The 25,692-nt window shown below is 35.7% G+C and overlaps 1 protein-coding gene across 1 annotated transcript in view; it reads left to right on the forward strand.

Moving 5' to 3' along the window:
• Window positions 1-71: 71 nt before the first annotated feature.
• Window positions 72-25,692, forward strand: part of LOC106882365 (epidermal growth factor receptor) — a 42,204-nt gene continuing 16,583 nt past the window's right edge. The window contains exons 1-10 of the mRNA XM_089358748.1: window positions 72-357; window positions 7,297-7,496; window positions 9,027-9,154; window positions 10,326-10,494; window positions 13,307-13,558; window positions 15,450-15,565; window positions 16,888-17,053; window positions 19,103-19,216; window positions 23,760-24,044; window positions 25,036-25,099. Of these exons, the coding sequence (XP_089214874.1) occupies window positions 87-357; window positions 7,297-7,496; window positions 9,027-9,154; window positions 10,326-10,494; window positions 13,307-13,558; window positions 15,450-15,565; window positions 16,888-17,053; window positions 19,103-19,216; window positions 23,760-24,044; window positions 25,036-25,099 (1,765 nt within the window). The 5' untranslated portion in view covers window positions 72-86. The remainder of the gene's footprint in view (window positions 358-7,296; window positions 7,497-9,026; window positions 9,155-10,325; window positions 10,495-13,306; window positions 13,559-15,449; window positions 15,566-16,887; window positions 17,054-19,102; window positions 19,217-23,759; window positions 24,045-25,035; window positions 25,100-25,692) is intronic.

Raw genomic sequence — 25,692 nt, forward strand, 5'->3', positions numbered from 1 at the left:
AGTTGTATCCACATCCATTTCTGTTTAGCAAGTCAGATAAAAGTGTCAGTGCCAAGCAGAAAGTGAGTGGAGAGAGTGTGTCTCCCATGAATATTCCTCTTCTAATCATTATTATTATTATTATTATTATTATTATTATTATTTCTTTTTTTTTTTTTGTTTTCAGAGGAAAATCCCTTTTTATTTTGAAGACACAACTTGAATTTCTGGGGTTGACCAAACTAAAACATATCCGCAATGGCAATGTGGTAATCAAGCATAATGATAACTTGTGCTATGCTGAAACCATAAAGTTCAATTCAATATTTACATCTCCCGGACAGAAACCGTATGTCTCTGAAAATGGTAACAACTGCGGTAGGTGACAGTACTCTTAACTTTAACCTACTTTAATGCTTAGGTGTTCAGATTTGTTCATATCGATGTAGAAATATAAAAACAACATAAATTCAAGTATATGTATATATCATCATCATCATCATCATCATCATCGTTTAACATCCGCTTTCCATGCTAGCATGGGTTGAACGATTTGACTGAGGACTGGTGAAACTGGATGGCAACACCAGGCTCCAATCTAAATTTGGCAGAGTTTCTACAGCTGGATGCCCTTCCTAACGCCAACCACTCAGAGAGTGTAGTAGGTGCTTTTACGTGTCACCTGCACGAAGGCCAGTCAGGCGATACTGGCAACGGCCACGCTCGAAATGGTGTCTTTTATGTGCCACCCACACAAGCCAGTCCAGGGGCACTGGCAACGATATATATATATATATATATATATATATATATATATATATATATATATATATATATATATTATGCATCTGTGGAGTGCTCAGCCACTTGCACATTACTTCCATGAGCAGGTTGTTCTACTGATCAGATCAACTGGCACTCATGCTATTGTAACCAACTGAGAGCCAGGCCATCATATTTTCAACTCTCAAAAAACATCTAGTATAAAACCATCTCCCTCAACGCTATTCCCTCCCACTTGGTTGAGTGAGTCTTGTCTTGTCTTGTGAGTTACTTGGTGACTTCACCAGTGCTGGTGCCAGGTAAAAAGCACACAGCATACTCAGTGAAGTGATTGGGGTTAGGAAGGGCATCCAACTGTAGAAATCATACCTAAAATTATCAGGCTGAGTAAAAAGTAAGCAACATTTTGAAACATAAAATTCATCACAATATATTTCAACAATGTGGAAATTTTATTCATCAAAGTACCATTACAATCAACACATTTTTGCCAACAAGTTACAAGTCTGTTTATTCCGGTAGCATAAAAATCTGGATTTCTGAAGCTAATGAACTCTTTGAATGCACTTTCAGCATCAGTTTGATTTTTTTAACTCCTTCTCTCACAGGAAAGCATCAAGGTACTTGAAAAAGTGGTAATCAGTAAGAGAAAGGTCTGGGGAATATGGTGGGTGGGGAAAAACTACATAGCCAAGTTCCTCAACTTCTAGAGTGTCATTGGTGAAATGTGTGGTTGAGCATTGTCATGAAGAATGGTTGGTCCTCTTCTGTTGACCAGTCTGGGACAGAGGAGTAACAGTTTTTCATTCATTTTGGCAATCTCATGGCAATATGTTTCTGCAGTAATGGTTTTTCCAGGTTTTAAAAAGTTTTAGTGGATGAGTCCAGCAGTGCACCACCAGACAGTCAACATAACCTTCTTTTTGAAGAGCCTGGGTTTAGGGAAGGTTTTCAGTGCTTCATTTTGGTCCAACCACCGTGAAGAATTCTTTTTATTACTGTATAGAATCCACTTTTCATCACAAGTTACAATGGATTGGTCTGGTTAGGGAGAAGCAGTGAGCAAATTTCATCTCTGCAGATTTTCTGATTTTCATTCAAATCATGTGGTACCCATTTGTCAAGCTTTTTTTGATTTTCCGATCACATGCAAATGGTTGCAGGCAGTTTTCTGGCTGACTTGAAGTTCTTTTGCCAGTTCTCAAGTGGTTTTACATGGATCTTTCTCAATGACATTCTTTAATTGACCACAGATGGGTGTCCACTATGCTCACAATCTTCAAGGCTCAGATCTTTACTCGAAGTTGTTTGAATCATTTTCAAGCTGACCACTCGCTGATCATTTTCTCACCAAATGTTTTGTTGATATCATGAGCAGTTTCAACTGCTTTACGTACTTTTTTGAAGTTGAATATCAAAATTACTTGAATATCGCACTTTGACAGTTCCATTTCAGATGACTGTAACAACAGTGAAAAAATATCAATGTTAATTTATTGATGCATTTGGGCAAGTCTATGTATGTATTATCAGACAAATCAAAAAAAATGCTTAGATAAAATTCAAAACTCTGCAAAAATCTGATACAAATTCTTCATGTTTCAAAATGTTGCTTACTTTCTACTCAAGCTGATAGATATGAAAGGAAGACATGGTCCACCAGTCTGCTGAATCCGGTCAAACCATCCTACCCATGTCAACATGGAAAGCAGATATAAAATAATTCTTTGTACTAAAGGTACAAGGCCTGAAATTTTGATGGGGGTGGGGGACTAGTCAATTACTTCAACCCCAGTGTTTCACTGGTACTTCATTTATCGACCCTGAAAGAATGAAAGACAAAATCAACCTCAGCAGAATTTGAACTCAGAACATAAGGATGAACAAAATGCCACTCAGCATTTTCCTCGGTGTGCTAATGATTCCACCAGCTCACCACCTTAAACAGACATAAAATAATTACAACAATAATTAATTATTTACATTTGATGGATATTTGTCCTCATCTTGTTTGTTGTTAACACAACATTTCAGCTGATATACCCTCCAGCCTTCTTCAGGTGTCCTGGGGAAATTTCAAACCTGGGTTCTCATTTCTAAGGCATTTTTCAGTTTTATTATTATTATCATTATTATTATTATTCAGGTCACTGCCTGGAATCTAACTCGGAATCTCGGGGTTAGTAGCCTGCACTCTTAACCACTATACCATATGATTACTCTTTCTGATTTAATTATTAAACTTATTTATAACTTAATTCAAGACAATATAGAGCATTGGAAGTCTATCGATTCTTGTGATTCACTTTACTTAATTCTATATGCTTTCAAATATCAACATAGCATGTAGCAACTATTTCTGGGAAGGTCATTTGTGAAGAGACTAATCATTTTCTCATATATTTTTGTCAAAATATTAGATATTGAGGCAGAGGTTATGAATGTGACTAGTAAAATAACTTTATATTCCTATGCCAATGTTGTAAAGAACCATGTACTTTAACTACTTGTAATGTCGGTGTGACTGTAGTGGAAGATTAATTTGAATAGAAAATAAAACAGTTTAACTTTGCTAAAAAGAAATATTATAGCAGTTAATGAAAGCAATAATGAGATGACAATGAAATCCTTTACACTCCTCTACTGCACTGAAAATAATGAAAAGACATACAAGGTGCGATTGTAGGTGTGCAATCTAAAAAAGGAAAATGAGTGATAGGCACAGTTGGACTGTCTTTGATATTGTGTTTTATTGTTACTTGGGGACTGGGCTGATCTAGAGTTAAATACCAAAAGCAAGAGGAGTGGCTTTGATGAATTGATTTTAGTAGATTCAGTTATTCCAGCAAACACAACCAAACACACATGCCCCAGGTATCATTTCATCTGATAAGAGTGACCTGGTATACAATACAAATACATATAGATACATATATATATGTGTATCAGACTTAGTGAGGTATGGGGGAGTATAATGTGGGAGAGGGGGTCCCAAGAAATTTGAGATGGATTGAGGCGGGTTGTAGATTATGCAACTCTAAGCATTATTTTAACTTTGAATAGGAAAAAAAAAACAAATGAACATAAAAAAAAAATCTGCTACAGTAACTCTTATTTGATAGTCTAATAACAACTGTGACTGTTTGTCAAACATTGTGAGGGGTGGGGGTTATAGTTTTGAAGAAGCTCAGATGAGAGTGAGAGAAGGAAAGAGAGGATGAAAGTATGATATATAGATAAGAGGGAGAAGGATGAAAGGGAATATCTTTTGTTTTTCACTTGTTTCAGTCATTGGACTGTGGCCATGCTGAGGCATCAACGTGGTTGAAAAGTTTTTGTCAAACAAATCAACTTTTTTTTTTTTTTGAAGTCTGGTACTTATTCCACCAGTCTCATTTGCCAAACTGCTACATTATAGGAGCATAAACAAAGTAACACTAGTTGTCAAGCAGTAAGATGGAGGGGAAGGCGGCGAGCTGGCAGAAACGTTAGCACACCGGGCGGAATGCTTAGCAGGATTTCGTCTGTCTTTACGTTCTGAGTTCAAATTCCGCCGAGGTTTACTTTGCCTTTCATCCTTTCGGGGTCGATGAAGTAAGTACCAGTGAAACACTGGGGTCAAGGTAATCGACTTAATCCGTTTGTCTGTCTTTGTTTGTCCCCTCTGTGTTTAGCCCCTTGTGGGCAATAAAGAAATAAGATGGAGGGGACAAACACACACACATGATGTGCTTTCACATAGTTTCTATCAACCTATTTCATTCACAAGGCATGGTCAGCACAAGGCTATAGAAGTCGCCAGCCTTTGCCCAAGGTTCCAAGCAATGGCATTGAACCTGAAACCACATGGTTGCAAAGTGAGTCTCTTAATTACACAGCTAAGCCTGTGCCTTTGGAAATAAAATTAAATTAAAAATTGATTTTTCAATAAAATATTTACATTTACAGGTAAAAGAAGGTGACAATGTACCTTGCACTAAATTAGTGACTTAAATGTCTAAGTTAATTACTTTTATCTTTTCATTTGTTTCTGTCGTTGGACTGCCTGCCCAACAAGATGTTGTGCAGTGGGAATGAACTTGTGACCACATGGTTGGGAAGTAAACTTCTTAACCACACAGCCATGCCTGCAAGTGTGTGTGCATGTGTATTTGTAGTGTAATATATGGATTCATAGTATCATGTGGCTATCATGGAAAGCTCTTCTTGCAGACCCAGCTAGCAGACCATTTAGTAATCCAATGAGGAAGAAAGAGTATAATGCAGAGTGCCCAGGCAGCTGAAATCCAGGAGCTCCAGTCTTTTAAAAAATTCCATTAGGAGTATATAAAACATAAAAAGTGAGAGAAAGTGTGACTTTTTATGGTTTATATATACATGCAGACAAAAACATTCGCATAAATAGCAACAAAATAAACCAGAAACATTATAAAAAAACTATACACACACAAATATACACAAGCCATTACCAGCTGACACGGAGAAAATACAATGAAGGAAGGTTCTAGATTTTATAATCTTAAAACTTAATATTCGATTTCTTTCTTTTATTGCTTATCTGTGTGTTATCTGCCTTATCTATTTCATCTGATGTATTTAACTTTTATGCTCTGTCAAGCCAAGATTACATTTCAATCTATTTACTAACACACAGCTAATACAAATGACAAAGAAACTCCATTCTGCTCTAGAAATATATTATTTTATCTCCCATTCTATTAGATTATCTTGAAAATATTATCTAGCAGGGTTTTTCTTCATTTTCTTTTTGAAGTTTTTTTTTTTTTTTTTTTGTATTTTGTTGTGAAGTATACTGGAATGAAAACAGACTGGCAGAATGCACACAAGATACTTTTATATATATATTATTCATACATAGACACACACACTCACATATACATATATATATATATATATATATATATATATATATATGGCTGTGTGGTTAAGAGGCTCACTAAGCAATCACATAGCTTCGGGTTCAGTCCTACTGCACAGCAAGTGTCTTTTACTGTAGCCTTGGGCCAACCAATACCTTATGAGTGAATTTGGTTTACAGAAATTGTATGGAAGCCTGTTGTGTGTGTACATGTTTAAATTTATCCCCTGCTACTTGACAACCAGTGTTGGTTTATTTATACCTCCATAACATAGCAGTTAAGCAAAGAGTCTAATAGAATAAGTACCAGACTTGAAAAGTAAGTACTAGAGTGAAACTATTTGACTAAACCCTTCAAAGTAGTACCAAATTCTTCAGCCAGAACTGGCCCATGGCATCAAGAACAGCTATAAGAGAAAACCAAAACAAACTGATGTGGAGGTAATATTGCACTTAAACACAATTAGGCTGTACATCTATCACTCCATCCATCCGTCCATCTGTCTAGATATATTCCGACAAAAACATACATATATATTTATATGGAGCTTAGTCAAGCCTAATTGTGTTTATCAGCATTCCCACCTCATATGTGTATATGTGTGTGTGTGTGTGTGTGTATGTATATAAATATATTGTATATAAATGTTGCAATATGTTGAATGAATTAGAGACATGCTCAGTGCATGTTGTAAAGTTGCAGAGAAAAATCAACCAACTTAGTATACATTCTCTCACTGATTCACTGTGATTACAGAGTGTGGCTTAAAAACCTTCCACATTTCACATTGATTGCTTCATAAAATATGGGAGGTTTTTCTGCCTCACTGTGTAGTATGCTTCTTATTGTTGTTGCAATCTTGTATTATAAAAAAGAAGCTAATCTCCATCTATCTGTCTGTCACATGCTATATGTGAAGGAAGGGAAGAAGGAGAAGAGAAAAAAGTTGATAAAATAGGAATACAGTGAGATAGAAAGACTGTGTGTGAAAGATAGACAGGTAATGTTGTCACCATTGATTGTAACTAACATGTTTTGGTTAAAAACACAAGAATTTTATGTGCAAGTCTGTCAACATAACGCAACACAGGCTTCAAAAATGATAAAAGACTTTCACTATATAATAATATAGATAGTTATTTTTTGGTTGTTTGTTTGTGTGTGTATGTGTGTTTCTGTATGTCTTTCAATATAGAAACAATGCAACACAGATTTTTAAAAAAAGGCTTTCACTATAATAACAGGTTGTTATTGTTGACAGAAAAACACAGTGAGAGAGAAAGAGAGAGAGAGAGAGAGTGTGTTTGTGTGTGTGCATGTGTGATAGACAGACAGACATGCAGACAGGCAGGTAGGTTGTTGTCACCATTGTAACTAATAAGACTTTCACTATATAACAGCCTACTATTAAAGGAAGGTACATGCTTGATTAACAAATATTTTTACCAGCAGCATAGCACCAGACAAAGACCTAGTTATTTTAATTTTCGTTGTTATTTGAGTTGTTGTTGTTGTTTACTTTCTTACTGTTGTTAGCAGTGTTATTATTGTTACTGTAGTGTTTTTTCTCATTATCTTGTTTTATTTTTTCAGTAAATAACTTAAAGAGAAAATTTCATTAAAAAAAAATAAACCCTGTAATTTTCTTCTTCAGAAAACAAGACATGTGATCCTCAATGCAAGAATGGATGTTGGGGTGCTGGTCCTGAACGATGCTTAGAATGTGCCAATTACCATATTCATAAAGCAGCTCCTTGTATTGCTTCTTGTTCCAGTGTGCCATTACATTATGATGCTGGCAATAAAATATGCAAGAAATGTCATCCACAATGTGCCAACAATTGCACTGGACCTGTAAGTATATTTATACTTGTTGATATGGTGTTCATGTGTGTGGGGGGGGGGGGCATTCATATATGTGTGGGGTGTGTGTGTATATATATATATATATATATATATAGGCAAATCAAAAATAAAAGCAAAAGTCAAAAGGGCCTTCAAGGTCAAGACATATGGGTTCCCCCTTCTCCCTTTTCTCCAACAGTGGCTATTTCATGTCACAGTTGTTGTTCTAGCTATCCTCAGTTCTACAACTGGTGATGCTGTTGAAGCAGTAATTACTGCAAAGGCCGTGAACTTCCTTTAACTTTCACCTCAGAAAACTGCTGGTGGATGTCTGTTGCTACCACCCTTTCCGCCAACTTCTTTTCTGTCAGTAGGCTTTCATGTGGCCTTTATTGCAACATATGTAGCACCAGGGTCTTCTGCCTTGCAACATGAATCAGACTGACCTCTTGTCCCTCTTCTCCCACAATGGAGTATAACTGCAAGATAACCTTGTGGTCTTGAGGCCATCAGTTCCTATAAATCCATTCAGGCACCTTCTGATCACATGATGTGCACCACCTCTGCACTCATCCCCTGCAAAGTTCACAATGAGCTGAGGATTTCACTTCAACACTAACATCTTTGAGAGTGACGTTTCTGTTTTTCTTACCTGAGTACTGTGGTATCAACAAGTAAGTAGTTGTGTAATCTACTGACTCCGCCTCTCCTTTCACTTCATAACTGGCTCATGCTTTCATATCTATAGTTAGAGGAGAATACCTCCTGCCATACACCAGTTACAGCTCTCAGTAACTGCTCTTAGGTGGGGGGAGTATATACAAACATTTTTGTTTGCAAAATAGATTCTACACATCACTTTATTCTTTGCCCTTTCTTAGATAAAATCTATGAATATAATTTTACTTTCCATTAGCTGCTTCATGAGAACTTTTCTACTCATATCACCATAAACAGGAGTGGAACACAACTAGAGCCCTCACACTTGCTCCAAATACTGGGGGTTTTTTGTTTTTCTGTTTTTTTTTTATATTCAGTTTCACACTTTTGCCTTTAATTGACTAATGTTCACCTCCATCCTTTGATCTTTGATATTGGCAACAGATGCTGGTGGTTGTGATTCTGTAGAAACCAGCCAAAGCCAACATATTTATTTATTAATTTTGTTTGCCTGAAACTTTCAGATGCATGAGGCCAGAGTGTATTTGAACTCTCAAGCCTGGAAGCTGATGATGGTTTTCACCAGCGAATACAACATAAGTCCATCATAGGATTAAACCCCAGATGCCACTAGTACTCACCTTTACCTTGGTATATTGAAACAATGTGAAACAAAATGCCTTGCTCAAGGACACAATGCATCACTTAGTCCAAGAATTAAACTTCTGACTCATTGATCATGTGTGTAACCACCTAACACACTAGGCCACATACTTTCAAATATCATTGTTATTAATGCTATTTTTCATTATAATCTACTTACTTCAACACATTAATATTACTATCTAATGCTTTAGTTTTTGTTTTTTTTTATTTCAGGGAGAACATGAATGTGACAGCTGTTTAAAAGTACAACATGGTCCTAACTGTATGAGTCACTGTCCACCAAACATGTTTCCAAACCAAAAAAAGATTTGTCAAGTATGTCATATCAACTGTGATGACGGGTATGTCTGCTTCCTCATTAAAAAAAAAAAAAAATCATTCCGGAATGTTCATAAATAATTATTTGTTAATCATACATGCACTTAAGGTGGCAAGCTGGCAGAATCATTAGAATACCGGACGAAGTACTTTGCAGCATTTCATCTGTCTTTATGTTCTGAGTTCAAATTCTGCCAAAGTTGATTTTGCCTTTTATCTTTTCAGGGTCAATAAAATAAATATCAGTTGAGCACTGAGGTGAATGTAATCAGCGTACCCACTTCCCTGAAACATTTGACCTTGTTCCAAAATTTGAAACCAGTTATACACACAGTTACACCTACTCATATAAAATATATATACATTGTGTAGGAACAGGCCTGGTTGTGTGGTTAATATGTTTGCCTCCCAACCAAGTGTTTTTTGTATTCAGCCCTGTTGTGTGCCACTTGGGCATGTCTTCTAATATAACCCTAAGCCAACTGAAGCCTTCTGAGTTGATGTGGTAGACGAAAACTGCAAGAAGCCTTTTGTGTGTGTGTGTGTGTGTGTGTGCGTGTGTGCGTGTGTGTGTGTATGCAACCTCCTCATCTTGACATTGCATGACAGTTGTAAACCAGTGTCACCATCATACAAGCAATGTTATTTATTCTTAAACTGCCATGAAACCAAGTTTGACCATGGGGAAATATTACCTTGCTTGGAAACAACTGAGGGTTGGCAACAGGAAGGGTATCCAGCCATAGAATATCTGCCTTGATGAATTCTGTCTGTGGCATGCAAGCATGGGAAAGCTAAGTGGTGTTGAGTGATGATGACAATATGACAAAAATGATAAGCTGTCAGCAGAATCAGTGATATATCATGCAACACTCACACTGAAAAAATGTCTAATTTATTTAGTAATACTTCTCAGATGTCAAGTCAGCAGAATTGTTAGCACACAAGGCAAAATGCTTAGCAGCATTTCATCTGTCTGTACATTCTAAGTTCAAATTCCTCCAGGTTAGATTTGCCTTTCATCCTTTTAAGGTCAATAAAATAAGTACCAGTTGAGCACTGAGGTTTATATAATCAACTTAGCCCCTCCTCTGAAATTGTTGGCCTTGTGCCAGAATTTGAAACCAATATTTAGTAATACTTCTTGTAATTTTCAAATGTTTAAATATAATTATTTTCTATCTTCTTTTCAAGATGTTCTGGCCCAAGTTCTGAACTAAAAATTGGTGGTTGTAATAGCTGCAAAATTGGACTCCAGCAGAGTGATGGCAGAGTTTTATGTTTTTCAAAGGAAAGTTCTGAATGTCCTGATGGTTTCCATCCAACTTACAAGAATAAAATGAAACAAATGAATGGCAAAATTGTAAGCCATATTTTTAATGCTTCAAGACTAACCTACCTCTGTTAGAATTTTCAGATTATTCATTGAAACTAAAATTTTATTCTTACATCAAAGACACTAGATTTCATTAAGTAAATATTTGTCTTCTAGTTGTTTCCCTAAATTCTTGTAATTCTTGATTATTTTAAAGTTTAACAGAATATTCTTGTTAGGAATATGGTCACAAAATGGTTAAACTTACATTCTATGTTAGAAGTAATTTCACTTTTAATTATATGTTTCATGTGAACTTTTCAACTCATATCAAGAAAACACCAGTGCACCCCATCCCCAAAACAAGAGTGGCACTTAACTAGAGACTTCACAACTGCTCCAAATGCTGGGCTTTGTTATTTCTTAGGATCTCTCATGGTGAAAACACATCCTTAACATAGCTAAAACCACATCCCAAACATTACCCATTCTCATCAGGACCAGATATTTCAGTCCCCAATAATCATTGATACTCTATAAGAATCAACTAAGGTACACAATGGAGTACTGGTCCCATACAAGGGACATGGTCCTGCCTCTGGCAAATAGACATATGCCCCCTCCCAACTCTCTCTCTCTCTCTATCTCTCTCTCTCTCTCTCTCTCTCTCTCTCTCTCTCTCTCTCTCTCTCTCTCTCTCTCTCTCTCTCTCTCTCTCTCTCTCTCTTAAAATATTTGTGCTGCTCAGAACTGGCTGCTTTTTGTATTTCCATCACTCAAGCACTTTTCATCCACACCCATCTCCCTTGGTGCATTCAACTCCCCCACCTTATTACCTGCACTAATCCCTATTCTCAGTCCTTCTCCCCCAGACCATCGTCCCTCTGGAATCTCCTTCCAGCTCATCTCTCTACAAGTATTCACCTGCAATAGTTTAAACAGAGTATTAACAACATCAATCTCACTGGTTTTAGAAGGTGTGCAAGGGTCATCAGCTCTGCCCCTTCCTCCACACTCTGCGAACAAAAATAAAAAGATGGATGGTCATAGCTGTGGGATTAAGAAATTCACTCCTAACCACATGCTGTTAAATTCAGTCCCATTGGGCAAGAATCTTCTATCGACTCAGACTGTCTAAAGCTTTGTTGAGTGAATTCAGTAGAATGAGAGAGAGTGTGTGTGTGTGTGTGTGTGTGCATCTAGATTAAAATAGAAAATAAATAAGCAAAACATTTAGCATCACTCCTGAACATTTAATTTAAATATAGAATATAAGCATAGTGGAGAGTAGTTACGATAAATAGGTAAAATCTCTTACAGCTGTTTCTAGAATAGCCGAGCATATAGATCATGTTATTGAGTAAAGAAGTGAGAGAGAGAGAGAGAGAGAGAGAAGTAAGAAAATATAGAAATGAAGAATACCTTAATCAAGGATATTATTAGTTACCAGTTTGCTGAGAAATGAAGGAAAGACCAGAATGAAAGGTATATGTGTTTGGTAGTTCCATGATCAAAGAACTAATAAAGTCGTAGGTTCCATTCAAAAATGGAACCAGTAACATTTATTATCTTTTGCCATGGATTATCCTCGAATCTTAACCCATGGAACTACTACGGAACTTCATCTTTTACCCATGACTTTATTAAGCCATTCTAGAAACAGCTGTAAGAGACTTTATCTATTTCTCATAACTACTCTGCCCTATGTTTATATTCTGTTTAAATTAAATGCTTTTAGAATGATGCCAAAGGTCTTGCTTATTCATTTTCTATTTTAATCTATATCCACCCACTCAAGGAGAAACCACTTTTAGTCGCCTTTGATAGGCGATTTCAGCACATTTTTCAGTTGCAGTTCAAGCCAGAGTATTTAGTGGTAAACTGAACTGAGCACTCATAGTACATACCTATTACATCATGTCAGCTGATGAAAACTCCTTGTGTATTCTCTCTGTACGTATGTGTGTGTGCATATGTGTGTGTATGTGTGTGTGTGTGTGTGTGTGTGTGTGTGTGTGTGTGTGTGTACATATGTATATAATTCAGGTAATATTATGTTTGAGGATGCAAGGTAATAGGTACATGCAATTAGTGCTCAAGTTGACTTGCTGCCTAAACTCCAACTTCTTGAAGTGCAACTGAAAAAGCAGGACTGTTATTGCTGCCTAATAACAATTAACTATAGGCAGTGTTTCAATCAAGCAGGTACATGTAGAATAGAATAAAATTATAAACAGGCAAACAGCTGGTTTCAGATCAGATTATGACATTTATATATTTAAACGTCAAGTAGAATTGTTATCACAAGAGGTCGATAAAGGATCAATTGAAAAAAGTTCATAATGATTATATATGCTAGTATTCTCTTAGAACAGTTATATGGTAGGTTTGAATTATTGGTCTTAGGTAAAGCTGGTCTTTAAAGTAATAACCAAAGCTAGATGAGAAGAAAGAGGAATTAAGGAAGATGGTGTGAAGATACTCTTATAGATGTTTCAAGAATAGATGCACAGTTGCTGCATTTCCCTGCAAGCAATCAGCAGCCAACATTATAGCTGTGGTCTATATCATCCTAATGATGGAATAGGAGATTCCTTGCTTTCAAAACAAAGATAATGGTTAGCAACACAAAGAGAATCTAGCTGTAAAATTCTGCCTAAATAATACATAGTCATCTAACCTATGCTAGCATGGAAAAACAAATTTAAAATGAACAGACGAAAGAACAATCTTGATATAATTGATTCTTTTGAAACTTCTATAATACAATTTCTGCTTTTTGAATTCTCTTAACCTTTTAATGAAGATGCAACGTTCTTTCATTCTTGCAAAACTTTAAAAAATTTCTTTTTGTTTGCAGTTATGTGTTCCTTGTCATAAAGAATGTGAAACGTGTTTTGGTGAAGGGAATTATTCCTGCAGAAAATGTCGCAACTTTAAGATGAAGCCATACTGCACAAGCAAATGTTCGAACAACTATTTTAGTGATAGAGAACAGATGAAATGTATTGAATGCCATAACGAGTGTTTGAATGGCTGTCATGGTCCTACATCATCTGACTGTGTTGCCTGTCGCAATTTAAAGATTTATTTAAACAACAACCAAACTATGGTAAGTTTTACATAATAATTACTTCAATTAAGATATAGCTGAAAATTGTAACAATCACTTTTCCCTTTTTCACATGATAACCAAATAATAGATTTTATATATGTTGTCATATCCATAATACAGTGGTAAGCATCCCCACCTGTCATGTGGGAGACCAGGATGTGGTAAGAAGTTTGCTTCCCAAACACATGGTTCTAGGTTCAGTTACACTTGGGCAGGTTCCTGACCAAAGCCTTGTGAGTGGATTTGGTAGACAGAAACTGGAAAAAGCCCATTAAATGCATATATATATATATATATATATATATATATATATATATATATATATATATATATATATATATACACACACACCCAGAACCATGATAATAATATGCATATATAATATACATATTATTTACATCTCTGTAACTTAGCAGTTCAGCAAAAGAGACCAAGAGAATAAGTACTAGGCTTACAAAGAATAAGTCCTGAGGTCGATTTCTTCAACTAAAAACACTTTAAGGTGGTATTCTGGCATGGCCGCAGGCAAATGACTGAAACAAGTAAAAGAAAAAATACATGTATCTGACCATTGGAATTTGCAGATGTGCTTCACAAGGGCACAGCTTGGACTATAATCCTTTCTATATACTATATATATATATATATATATATGTGTGTATATATTTGTTTTTCTGTGTCTTTGTGTATGCATTTGTCCCCCACCACTTCTTGACAGCCATTGTTGGTGGTGCTGTGAGCTGATTTAGGTGTATTTACACCATTTGTCTACAGTGAGAAATATTCTCTGTGATAAAGCATAGTGACTGACTTGTTTATGAGTTCGAATGTGCCACAAGCATGTTGGAACTGGTAATAACATTGCACTTATACTCATCACTGCCAAGCGCTCCCACCGATTAGCACCCATCACTGTTAATTTGTTTACGTCACCATAAATTAGCTGTTCAGCACAACAGAACTGATAGAATAAGTACTGGGCTTTAAAAAAATAAGGAAGTGCAATTGATTCATTCAACTAAAACCCTTCAAGTCTGTGCCTCGGCATGGCTGCCCATCTAATTATGAAAACAAGTAAAAGATAAGAAATAAAGACAGGGTTGATTCTTTTCTCGATTTCAACAAAACTTATAAGAGGTTAGCCATCAGATCAACCCTAGTACTTATTTTTACATATGGCCATTATTCTACCAGTTTCATTTTGCCAAACTGCTAAGTTACATAGATGTAACCCGTTTCTGCCCTCAACCATTTTCTCATACTTTAATCCCTGATCTTGTAGCTTAAAACCACTTCTCTTGAGGTTTGTAGTCTTGCAAGCTGCATGGCAACCTCACTAGTGCTGGTTACACGAAAAAACAAAGGACACACTATAAAGTGGTTACTATTTGGAAGGTAAGTTCCCATAAAATTGATGGAGTAAGTTTGAAGACTTCTGCACTCTAATGGAGATCTCACAAGTACATTGATGTTATTGACAGAAACAAACAACATGAAACTGAGGATCTTACTGAAGTTAATAGAGGAGATTCCTGGTGTAGCATTTGAAATGCTGTTGCAGACATTTGAAAAAGAATATATCTACTGAGTCATCTTCTAAATCTACAAGAATTATTTCTCAAACAGGATATCAAGGAAAATTATAGATTTCCCTTTGTGTGATTCAATTTTATTCAGTTTCTTTACTATAAGGATTTCTGTTAAATGCTTTACTAGAAAAGTTATCCAGATTTAAAATCATTTTACCTAAAATTAAAAAAAAAACAACAAGGCAACATTTGTACTATTTCCTATCAAATGTGTTATAGATTTGTTTTCATTGTAGTTTTACCAGAGAAAATTTTTTTAAATGCAATTGACAAAATATTTTCTTTTCTATTTAATGTAGTTTAACTGCACGGCAGTCTGTCCATTATTTAAGCCATATTCGGTACAAGATGAAGAGCTGAGAGGTCGTACTGTCTGTGTTGATGACAGCCATCCTGTGATACTTGCAAGAATACAGTATGTAACTTTATTCTATATATGTTCTTAATGTGCTTGTGTGCATGTGTGTGTAGGTATATATATATATATATATATTGGAATAGTTAGTATGAAGCATTGTGTGGAATATATTCTATAAAATTCATGGGTAAGGATGGAACAATGCGAAATAAATCCAAGGTAAATCACAAGAAAACAGGCATATGAATTAATGATGATTTACTCTACATTCAATATTTCAGGGTTATGACCCCCCCCCCCCTCTTCAGGAATTAGGAAATGTTGCAGACGGACATGTTTGAGTATGTGGGGAGTAGACATGTGCAGAAAGTTGTTATAGCAACCAGCTAGCTTCATATAACTCTCTTCAAAAGAGAGTTATATATAACTCTCTTCAAAAGAGAGTTATATATAACTCTCTTTTGTACATATAACTCTCTTCAAAAGAGAGTTATATGTACATCTGCAACATTTGCTAATTCCTGAAGGGGGGGGGGGGGGGTCATAACCCTGAAATATTGAATGTAGAGATAAATCACCATTAATTCATATGCCTGTTTTCCTGTGATTTACCTTGGATTTATTTCGCATTGTTCCAGCCTTACCCACGAATCTTCCACCAAACCTTAGTCACAATTTATGTTCCTAACACTAACTGAGTAATAACTAAGTTATTTTACTAAATTCTTTGTTATATTTAAAGTAATTAAAAGAAACACAGAGCATCTCAAAATAAATGCAGTAACAAAAGGTTTAATGGCCATACTGTCATGGATTGGACAGTTTGACGGGAACCAGTGGGTCTGAAGACTGTACCAAACTCCAGTGTCTGCTTTGGCATGAAACCATACCCTTCCTGATGCCAACCACTTATTATAGTGTCTACCGGGTTATGTTTTTATGGTACTGTGCAACAAGTGACATGAGGTTATCATACAACTTAACAAGACATATTTAGTTCCAGTGAATTGCAATAGGAAGGGCATAGAGCCATACTGGCATCTGCCTCAACAAATTCCATTTGGCCTATGCATGCATGGAAAAGTTGGCATTAAACAATGTCAATAATGATGAGGGGTGGGGGTGAGGTGCTGAAAAGTTCCTAGCTTTAGGTAAATGAAAATTCAGGAGGATCAGTTGATTATGATTTTATTCAACATATTTCTCAGAATCACACACTTACTGCAGTTGGCCTTCAGCTTTTCTAAGACCTGTAAAAGAACTCAAAAGGTTGGGCTTCCAACCAGGCCTTTCGTGATACCCTTAAGGTTAGGAACACTCCCCCACCTTGTATGTATATTTGCATGTATTTAAAATGTCATTTTTTTTTAAATCTACAGAGAAAAACAGAAGAAAACCAATTATATCATCATTGGTGCCGTAATCGGAGTACTTATGATAGTTTTCTCTACTGGTTTTGCAATCTATTACTCCTGTAAACGAAGGCGAGAAATAGCAGCTGTTACCAAATTAAATGCTGCAATGCTAGGTTATGATGAAAACGAGGTTGGCATTTTGATATTTCATTAAACTGTTGTAAATTAAGAATTAACCAATAACTTGTGTGTCAAATTTGGCTGGTTCATTATTTGTGTTTTTAATTTGTGTTTATAAAGTCAAATATAATCCTGGTTAAGGATTATCTTGATTGTTTATAAAATTCGATATAATCTTAGTTATGGATTAACTTACTTGATTAACTTTGATAAAGAGAGTCTCACAACCATTCATTAGATCATAATATTGTCCTTTATTTAACATTCATATTCTTCAGTTTATTCATCATTGCTATGAATCTGTAACTTATTGGTTCAATCCCAGCTATAGAACTATATTATGTTCTTGGATAGATGGTGATGGAAATACAAGGCAGTATCAAAAAGTTCCTGGACTAGTTATGTTTAATAAAAAAAATAACTTATTTATTTAAGTTTTAATATCATCTCCTTCAAAATAGTCACTTTGTGCAGCAATACGCCGGTCCCAGTATTCCTGCCACTTTTGGAATCTGTCCTGGAAGTTGTTTTCCATAAGCAAATTGAATCGAAGATATTCTGCAATTTGCTCTAGATCTCAATAAACAACAGTGACCTTTGAACTGCATTTTTATCGTGGGGAAGAGATGGAAGTCTGCAGGTGTTAAATCTGGTGAATAGGGCAGGTGTTGAAGGGATACCTTGTTGTTTTTGATGAGAAACTCATGAGTGAGGAAACCTCGCTGATGGGGTGTATTATCATGGTGAAGAATCTAATTCTTTGCGCTCCACAGATCCAGTTGTTTGCACTGAATATCCTCCCTCAATTGCTTCAAAACATTGTCCTTTGACAAACCTCATGCACAAGCTGATGAATTTTCTCCATATTTCTGGAGGTGATGCTCTTAGCAGGTCTTCCAGATTGCTCATTATCTGAAGTGCTTGTGCCACTCAAAACATTGCGTACGACCCATTGCCTCATTGCCATAAGCTTGCCTAAGTATGCTCAATGTCTCTGTAACAGACTTCCCAAGTTGAAAACAAAATTTCATGTTAGATCTTTGTTCCTGTCCATGATAAAATCACAGACTACAGTGTACATATGATCACAAAAACACAAATTTCACAACTTGCTAAGTAAACATGGTGATGTCACTCAGCACACTGCCTGCCTCATGAAGGTCACTGCTAGCTCTCACTGTGCACACAATTGTGTGCTGCCATCTGTTGGCAAACTACAGAACTAGCCCGGGAACCTTTTTATACCAACTTGGCTTGCGAAGACCTGTTGGGGCAAGTGAAAGCAAAATCGTGATGGCACCTGTACCAGTGGACCGCTTAGAGCACCGTCCAAGCGTGATCATTGCCAGAGCAGCTGTCTGGCTTCTGTGCCAGTGGCACGTAAATAGTACCATTTGAGCGTGATTGTTACCAGCGTCGCCTTACTAGCACTTGTGCTGGTGGCACGTGAAAAGACATTCGAGCGAGGTTGTTGCCAGTGCCGCTGGACTGGCCCCTGTGCAGGTGGCACGTAAAATACACCATTTTGAGCATGGCCATTGCAAGTACCGCCTGACTGGCCTTCATGCTGGTGGCACGTAAAAGCACCCACTACACTCTCGGAGTGGTTGGCATTAGGAAGGGCATCCAGCTGTAGAAACTCTGCCAAATCAGATTGGAGTCTGGTGTAGCCATCTGGTTCACCAGTCCTCAGTCAAATTGTCCAACCCATGCTAGCATGGAAGGCGGACGTTAAACGATGATGATGATGACCTCATAAGTGCCTTTTACTACTGCTATGATATTTTGTTATGTATCTAAGGTTTCCTTAATCTCTCTTGGCATCACCTACAAAGTGTTTATCTTATTTATTTGAAATATTTATCTGACTATAAGAAAAACTTTATTTTACCTGAAATTTTTATGTTAATTTACTTCTAAGTGAAATAAATCAATAGTAATTGAAATACACTATTTGTTAATTAACTTATATATTTTCCATAAACAGTTACAAAATTAAAATAGTTAGATCTCATAGTTGATCACCTTCTCATTTAATTTTGTTTCTTGGGTAATTCAGCCTCTCAATCCAACTGATATAAAACCTGATTTGGCCCAACTTCGATTAATTAAAGAATCCGAACTTAGAAAAGGTGGCATAATTGGATCTGGAGCATTTGGAACTGTCTATAAGGTGAGTTATGAAAAATTAAAAACTGAGTCAGATGACATACATACATACGTACGTACGTACATACATACATACATACATACATACATACATACATACATATTCATTCATACCAGTAATAATTGGAGCACTAGGTTTTGTTAGTAAATACTTAAAGGAGACTCTGGATAAACTGGGATTTTCAGAAAGAGAAATCGACCGGCTAATCCGTACATTACTAGTGCAATCTGTGAGTGGAACAGTAAAAGTATGTAAGACTTTTCTCAAGTGCCAAATGTGAATTCGTCTGTGTTAACTACATCCCAAAGATGGAACCTTGTATCTTTGTTGGAAACTGGCTCCCCCACTCAGTGGAAGATTTATAATAATCAAAAAAAATAGAAGAGACATATATACATACTTACATACAGACGTACATACATACGTACATACAGACAGACATGTGTGTTTGTATATAGAGAGATATATGTGTGTTAAAATTGACATCATCCTATTCCAGCCTAACATCTCTCAATCTATCAGAATTCATATCCTGGCTAAGAAGAGCATTCTTGACCTCCCCAATATGATTATCACTGATATTCCCTTATTTTCTAATATAATTCCCCTACTATGCTAGACAGCAACAACAACTAAACATTAGTCTTAGACTGACCATGTGTATAAAAAGCCCATATCAAATTTCAACACAATGGTTGGAGAATATCTAACCTATAAACAATGCTAATATGGTAATGTGTGTTGACCTGACTACAAACATGTTTTATGATTGTTCCTCTTCCAAATTTTGGCAGTACAATACCCCTGCTTCTATTAAGTGACTCTTATACCATCCCCTTACTTCTTTTCACCCCTTTGTAACTTGTCTTCCTCTGTTCTCTCATCTACTTGCATCTTTCCCTCTTCTTCTTCCCCACTTCTTCATGGAAAAGCCGTTCCTTCAGTGCTCTGCTTATTCTAACCAGAAATGGCTCTGATGAAAGTAGCATTAAGTTTCTTAAGTCGTTCAATTTTTCTCTATTAACAGACCAATTGAGTAAACTTACCAGTAATATATCTATAATGACTACTGGAGGATCTAGTCTTTCTCATTCGCAAAATGAGCCCACTTCAATTTTGCTCAGATTGCTTTCAATGTTGATGCAACTCTGAATTACAATCAAGCAATTACTTTATCTTGTAAATTAAAGAATCTGATGTTATTTGGAATTAAAGTTGAGAAATTTGGGTAATTTTAGCCAAACGGCAGACAGCAAGACATTAACAGCTTGTTACCATGACAACCGCACACTTTGTTGTGTTTCACTCGCATGTGTTGATTCTTCACACCACGAGATTTATTTCACCCTTGTGTTTTGTTTTAATAAAAATTCATATTTATCAATTAGAATTTTATTGTAGATATTTTTCATCAATTACCTTAATATTTTACATATTTTTCATATATAGCAAAAGTTGTTTGTGATGTTTCTACAGTTTCTTGGCATTATGAAGGTGAATGGAATATGTGAACTTAGTACATACAATTTGACATTATTTTTGAATTCTGCATGCAGAACCATATAAGATATAGGTATTCTTTTTCTTGGGACAAATTCTTTGTTGACCAGTGTTATTCTTATCATAGTTTAAAAATTCAAGCATGAAAACATTACTCAACTTTAAAGTTTTGGAGACAGACACCCCATTTTCACAGTCACACACACACACACACACATGTGCATGCACGCACACACACACACACACACACACACACACATGCACTTATATATTAAGGATGCACAAAATACATGACAGGTATACATAATACTGAAATACACATAAAGTAAACCCATGCAGACAAATATATTAATATAACAAATTTTTAAACAATAATAAAAACATACAATCAATGAAGAGACAAAAGAAACAGTAAGATGATATATGTTGATTTTATTAGATTTTTCTGTTTATTTAGAAACCTACAATGAAGAGGTCATTTCACAGATGCTAAGCTATAAATTTCACAGGGTACAACCTAAAGTTGATACCACTCTGCTAAACACAGAAAATTTCTGTCTCACTATTGGCTAAAAATACACAATTTTTCTATTTTTAAACCTCTGTAACTTTTCCTCCAATTTTTTTCTCCACAATATCACACCTTCACAGTTAGACTGGAAAACTTTATTTTAGTCAGTTTTCAGATTTTTTGCGGTCTTTTAAAAAATGCATATTTTGCGAATGAAAAAAAACTAGAACCCCACTGGAAACAGCTGTAGGCCAAATTTGCTCCAATAAAGGAAAAATACATAATGACCATTATTTTAAACTTGTTCTTTATATATCAATCTGTGTAAAAACCAGTTTGTGTGGAGCCCATCCACTGATTTACAATATAGAATTGTGATGAACCATATAACCTTGATCCCTGCCACAAGATTACCTGAAGTTCTTCAGTAATCTAAATAATTTCGTTAGCCTGGTATGCCAACAGAGAGCTAATGAAGTATTTTGTCCAGATTGATAATCCCTCTCTATTAGTTGTATATATTATATGCACACATACACACATAAAAAGCACTGTCTACTCTGTAAAGTGGTTGGTGTTAGGAAAGGCATCCAACTGTAAAAACCATGCCAAAGTAGACATTGGAGTTTAGTGCAGTCCTCTGGTTTATCAGCTCCTGTAAAACTGTCCAACCCATGCCAGCATTAAAGACAGACATTGAATGATGATGTGTATATATATATATATATATATATATATATATAAAACAAAGTAAGCAACAGGTTGTATGGAGTGCTACATGGATAAATCAAAGGTAGAGCAGAAAGAACAAAACAAACAGAAACCAACAAAACACAACATGCAGGTCGTGCTATCATTTATTTTTCACGTTGTATTTTGTTAGTGTCCGTTTGTTGTGTTCTTTCTGTTATACCTTTGGTTTATGTATACATACATATATATATATATATATATATATATATATATATATATATATATATATATATATATATAGTTCAAATTTACAGAAAACAAAAGATGAAGGCTGGTGTATGAACAACAAACAGGTGTATTTGTTTAATGCTCAGGAAAAATGGAAAAGTCTTTTATGTTTCAAACCTACGCTCTTCAACAGAAAGGATTAAGAGGGAAAAAAATAGAGAGAGAATGAAAAAAAACAGAGAGAAACAATGTGCAGAATTCAACAGTCCAACATGGTGAAATGACTAGAGAAAAGAGGTTGAATAAAAGGGAGATAATAATTATGATAATAATAATAATAATAATAATAATAATAATATCAATAAAGGTAATGGTGACCCCAATGAACTAAGGTGCACAAGCGTGTGTGCGTATGTGATTTTGGTGTGTGTGAGTGTGAATGGTGGCAAATGAGTCTAACGTGTGTTGTGTGTAGCAGTTGTGTGCTTATTCAGGTGGTGTGTGCACATGTGTATGTGTGTCTGTGACCAAATAGTGTGCATGTGTATAGTGTATGTTTGTGGACAAAGTTATATTTGTCTATGTGTGTTGTGTGTGTTTATGCATGTGGCGTGTGTGTGTGTGTATATTGTCTGTGTTCAGGTATTATGTGCTTGTGTAGGTGTGAGAGTGTGCATAGTCATGTGTGTACTGAGTTAAACAGTGTGTGTGGTTGCTCGTATAGTGGTAGGTGTGGTGATGTTAGTGAAGATTGTATGTGGGTATGTGTGTAATGGTGTGTGAGGTGAGTAATGAGTTGAACAGTGTGTATGGATGTTTGTATAGTGGTGTGGAGAGGGTACTAAGGCAGGCAGTATGCAGGTGTGTAGGTGGAGGGGGACAGTTGGATGTGGGATGTATATATGAATCTGTGTTAGGTTGGTGTCAGATGAAAGGAAGTAGTGAATTGAGCCCTTATGGCACAATGGAAGGAAGAGAGAAGATTAATTCTTGTTCACAGCAAAAGTGGGAGTCCAGGTGACCCCTGTGCAGAGACAATCCAAACACAGACAAATATGTGTGTGTGTGTTGCTGTAGACTTTAAGAAATAGATTACGGACAAAGGGGTTTGTGTTTCAGTTGATAAACCTAAAGATCTTCAGAAAAAATAAAATTACAAGGTCACTTGTCTTGATGGGGGTATTTCACATCATGTACAACAAAGTGGGTAGAATATGAATCTAATGACAAATTATCTCAGTGTTATAGCAAGGGTTCTCGATACCTGCAGGTAAAGAGAATTTTTAACACCTCCTACTTAGGGGACAGGCTTAATAAACAAAAAGAAATTTTGTGCCCATTCATATCTGCCTCCACTCTCATCTGTTGTTACACCTTTGACTTAGCTATTGGGCAATAGTTGATGTAGCCTTCTCAGAATTGTTGATCTGAGTATCAGTTTTAAATCATAAGTTGGTGTTTAGTTTGTTTTGTTTTGTTTTGTTTTTTTGTGTCCAACAGAAAATAAAATATTCAATATTTCTCTTTTTTGGCATTTAGCATTTGGTGCTATTTTGTTCCTTTTATATATTTACTTGGCAACTTACCTGTTTTAATATTTCTGGTTTCTTAAAGGGATTCTGGATTCCTGATGGAGAAAATGTGAAGATTCCTGTTGCAATCAAAGTTCTCCAAGAAGGAACATCACCAAGCCAGAATAAGGAACTGTTAGAGGAAGCTCGAGTAATGTGCTCAGTTGATCAGCAATGTTGTATCAGAATATTAGCTGTGTGTATGACTGCTCAGATGATGTTGATTACACCCCTCATGCCACTCGGTTGTCTGCTCGATTATATCCGCAAAAATCAGAAAGCTATAGGATCCCAAGTTCTACTCAACTGGTGTACACAGATTGCTAAGGTAAGAATTTTCTTTTTTTGTTGAAATATTAGATTTATTGAGTGTGTATTGTATTACTTGCACTTAGGTGCTCCCGCATTTGGTAGTGCATAAGTCATCTACCCTAAGTGCATCATTCCACCATAGATTTACTGACTGATGATCTCTGTTGATGATTTCATCTTTGAACATCCCCTGTGTCGTTGCCCCTGAGGGGTCCACTTAAGGACATGGTTGGCACATCTGTTTGTCAGATGTTTTATAACATGTCTCAACCAACTCAGTTGGTATTTGCATATGGTGATAAACACTTAGTATTGGTCTGTTCTTCTGACAGCCTCCTTGTTGCAGCTGATGAAACCAGCAGCAAGGAACATATTGCTGGTTATATTTTAGCTACATTTAAAAGTTGTCATGTTTTTAAAAAATCTACAAAACTCAGAGCTTATAATTTTTTAGTGTGTTCAGTTACTGTAATCTGTTATTCAGAATACATATAGTTAGTACAATATATGTTATGTACTAAAAATTATTAAAATATTTAAATTAATTACAATTATCTTAACAAATATTTTGAAGGTACTTCTTCATTAAAACATTAAAAGAAATCTTAGAATAGATGTTACTGGCAAGTGAATAAGACATGTATCTTTTGCTAACTATGTAGTTGCAAACTAACAGCCCTCCCACCCAACAGAACATCCAGGGTGTGACAAGTGGAGAGAGAGAAAGCTACACCAACAGTCAGTTGGTGTTCATTTTCAGCTGAGTAGACTGGTAAACTGGAGAAAAATAAGATGAAGTACCTTGCACAAGGGCACAATGTGTCACTTGGTCCATGAATTGAACCTGTAAACTTATGACAGTAATTCCAACAACCTAACTACTATGCTGGAATATTTAAAATTGTTTATATTGTTTTGGAAATATTCTAAAAATGTTTATAATTTGTTCTAAAGTTATTTAAAAACTTTATCATGAAAATCTTTAATCAGTATATTGTTTGTTTCAGGGTATGGCTTATTTAGAGGGCAGAGCCATTGTCCACAGGGATTTAGCAGCTAGGAATGTTTTATGTAAGTATGGCAACACCTTTATAATTCTAAACTATCGATTGATATTAAAAGTTACACTAAAGTCACAGTTCAGATAGTTATTATACTTTATTAAATATCATGTCATATTAGTCATAACATAAGGTGTCTAAATATGATTGGCAATAGATAAAGGAAATTCATTTGTTTTGTAAATTGTGATTTTCTTACCTCATTAATGTCATTATTCATTGTTCCTGCTTTTGTTTGTATTGTTTCCTGTAATACAACAGTGCTTAGGGGGTTTTACACTTGGGGAATGTTATTTTTCTTAATGTTTATAATTTATTAAAAAGTAGCATCACTGTACACCAGATATGAAGTATATATATATATATATATATATATATATATATATATATATATATATATATATAGTGTGTGTGGTCATTGCCAGTACCGCTGGACTGGCTCCTGTGCAGGTAACACATAAAAAAAACCACCTTTTGAGCATGGTCGTTGTCAGTACTGCCTGACTGGCCCTCATGCCAGTGACACATAAATGCACCCACTACACTCTCAGAGTGGTTGGCATTAGGAAAGGCACCCACCTGTAGAAACTTTGCCAGATCAGA

Source organism: Octopus bimaculoides, chromosome 10 (assembly GCF_046866305.1).
Source record: "Octopus bimaculoides isolate indiv1 chromosome 10, ASM4686630v1, whole genome shotgun sequence".
NCBI classification, from domain to species: domain Eukaryota; kingdom Metazoa; phylum Mollusca; class Cephalopoda; order Octopoda; family Octopodidae; genus Octopus; species Octopus bimaculoides.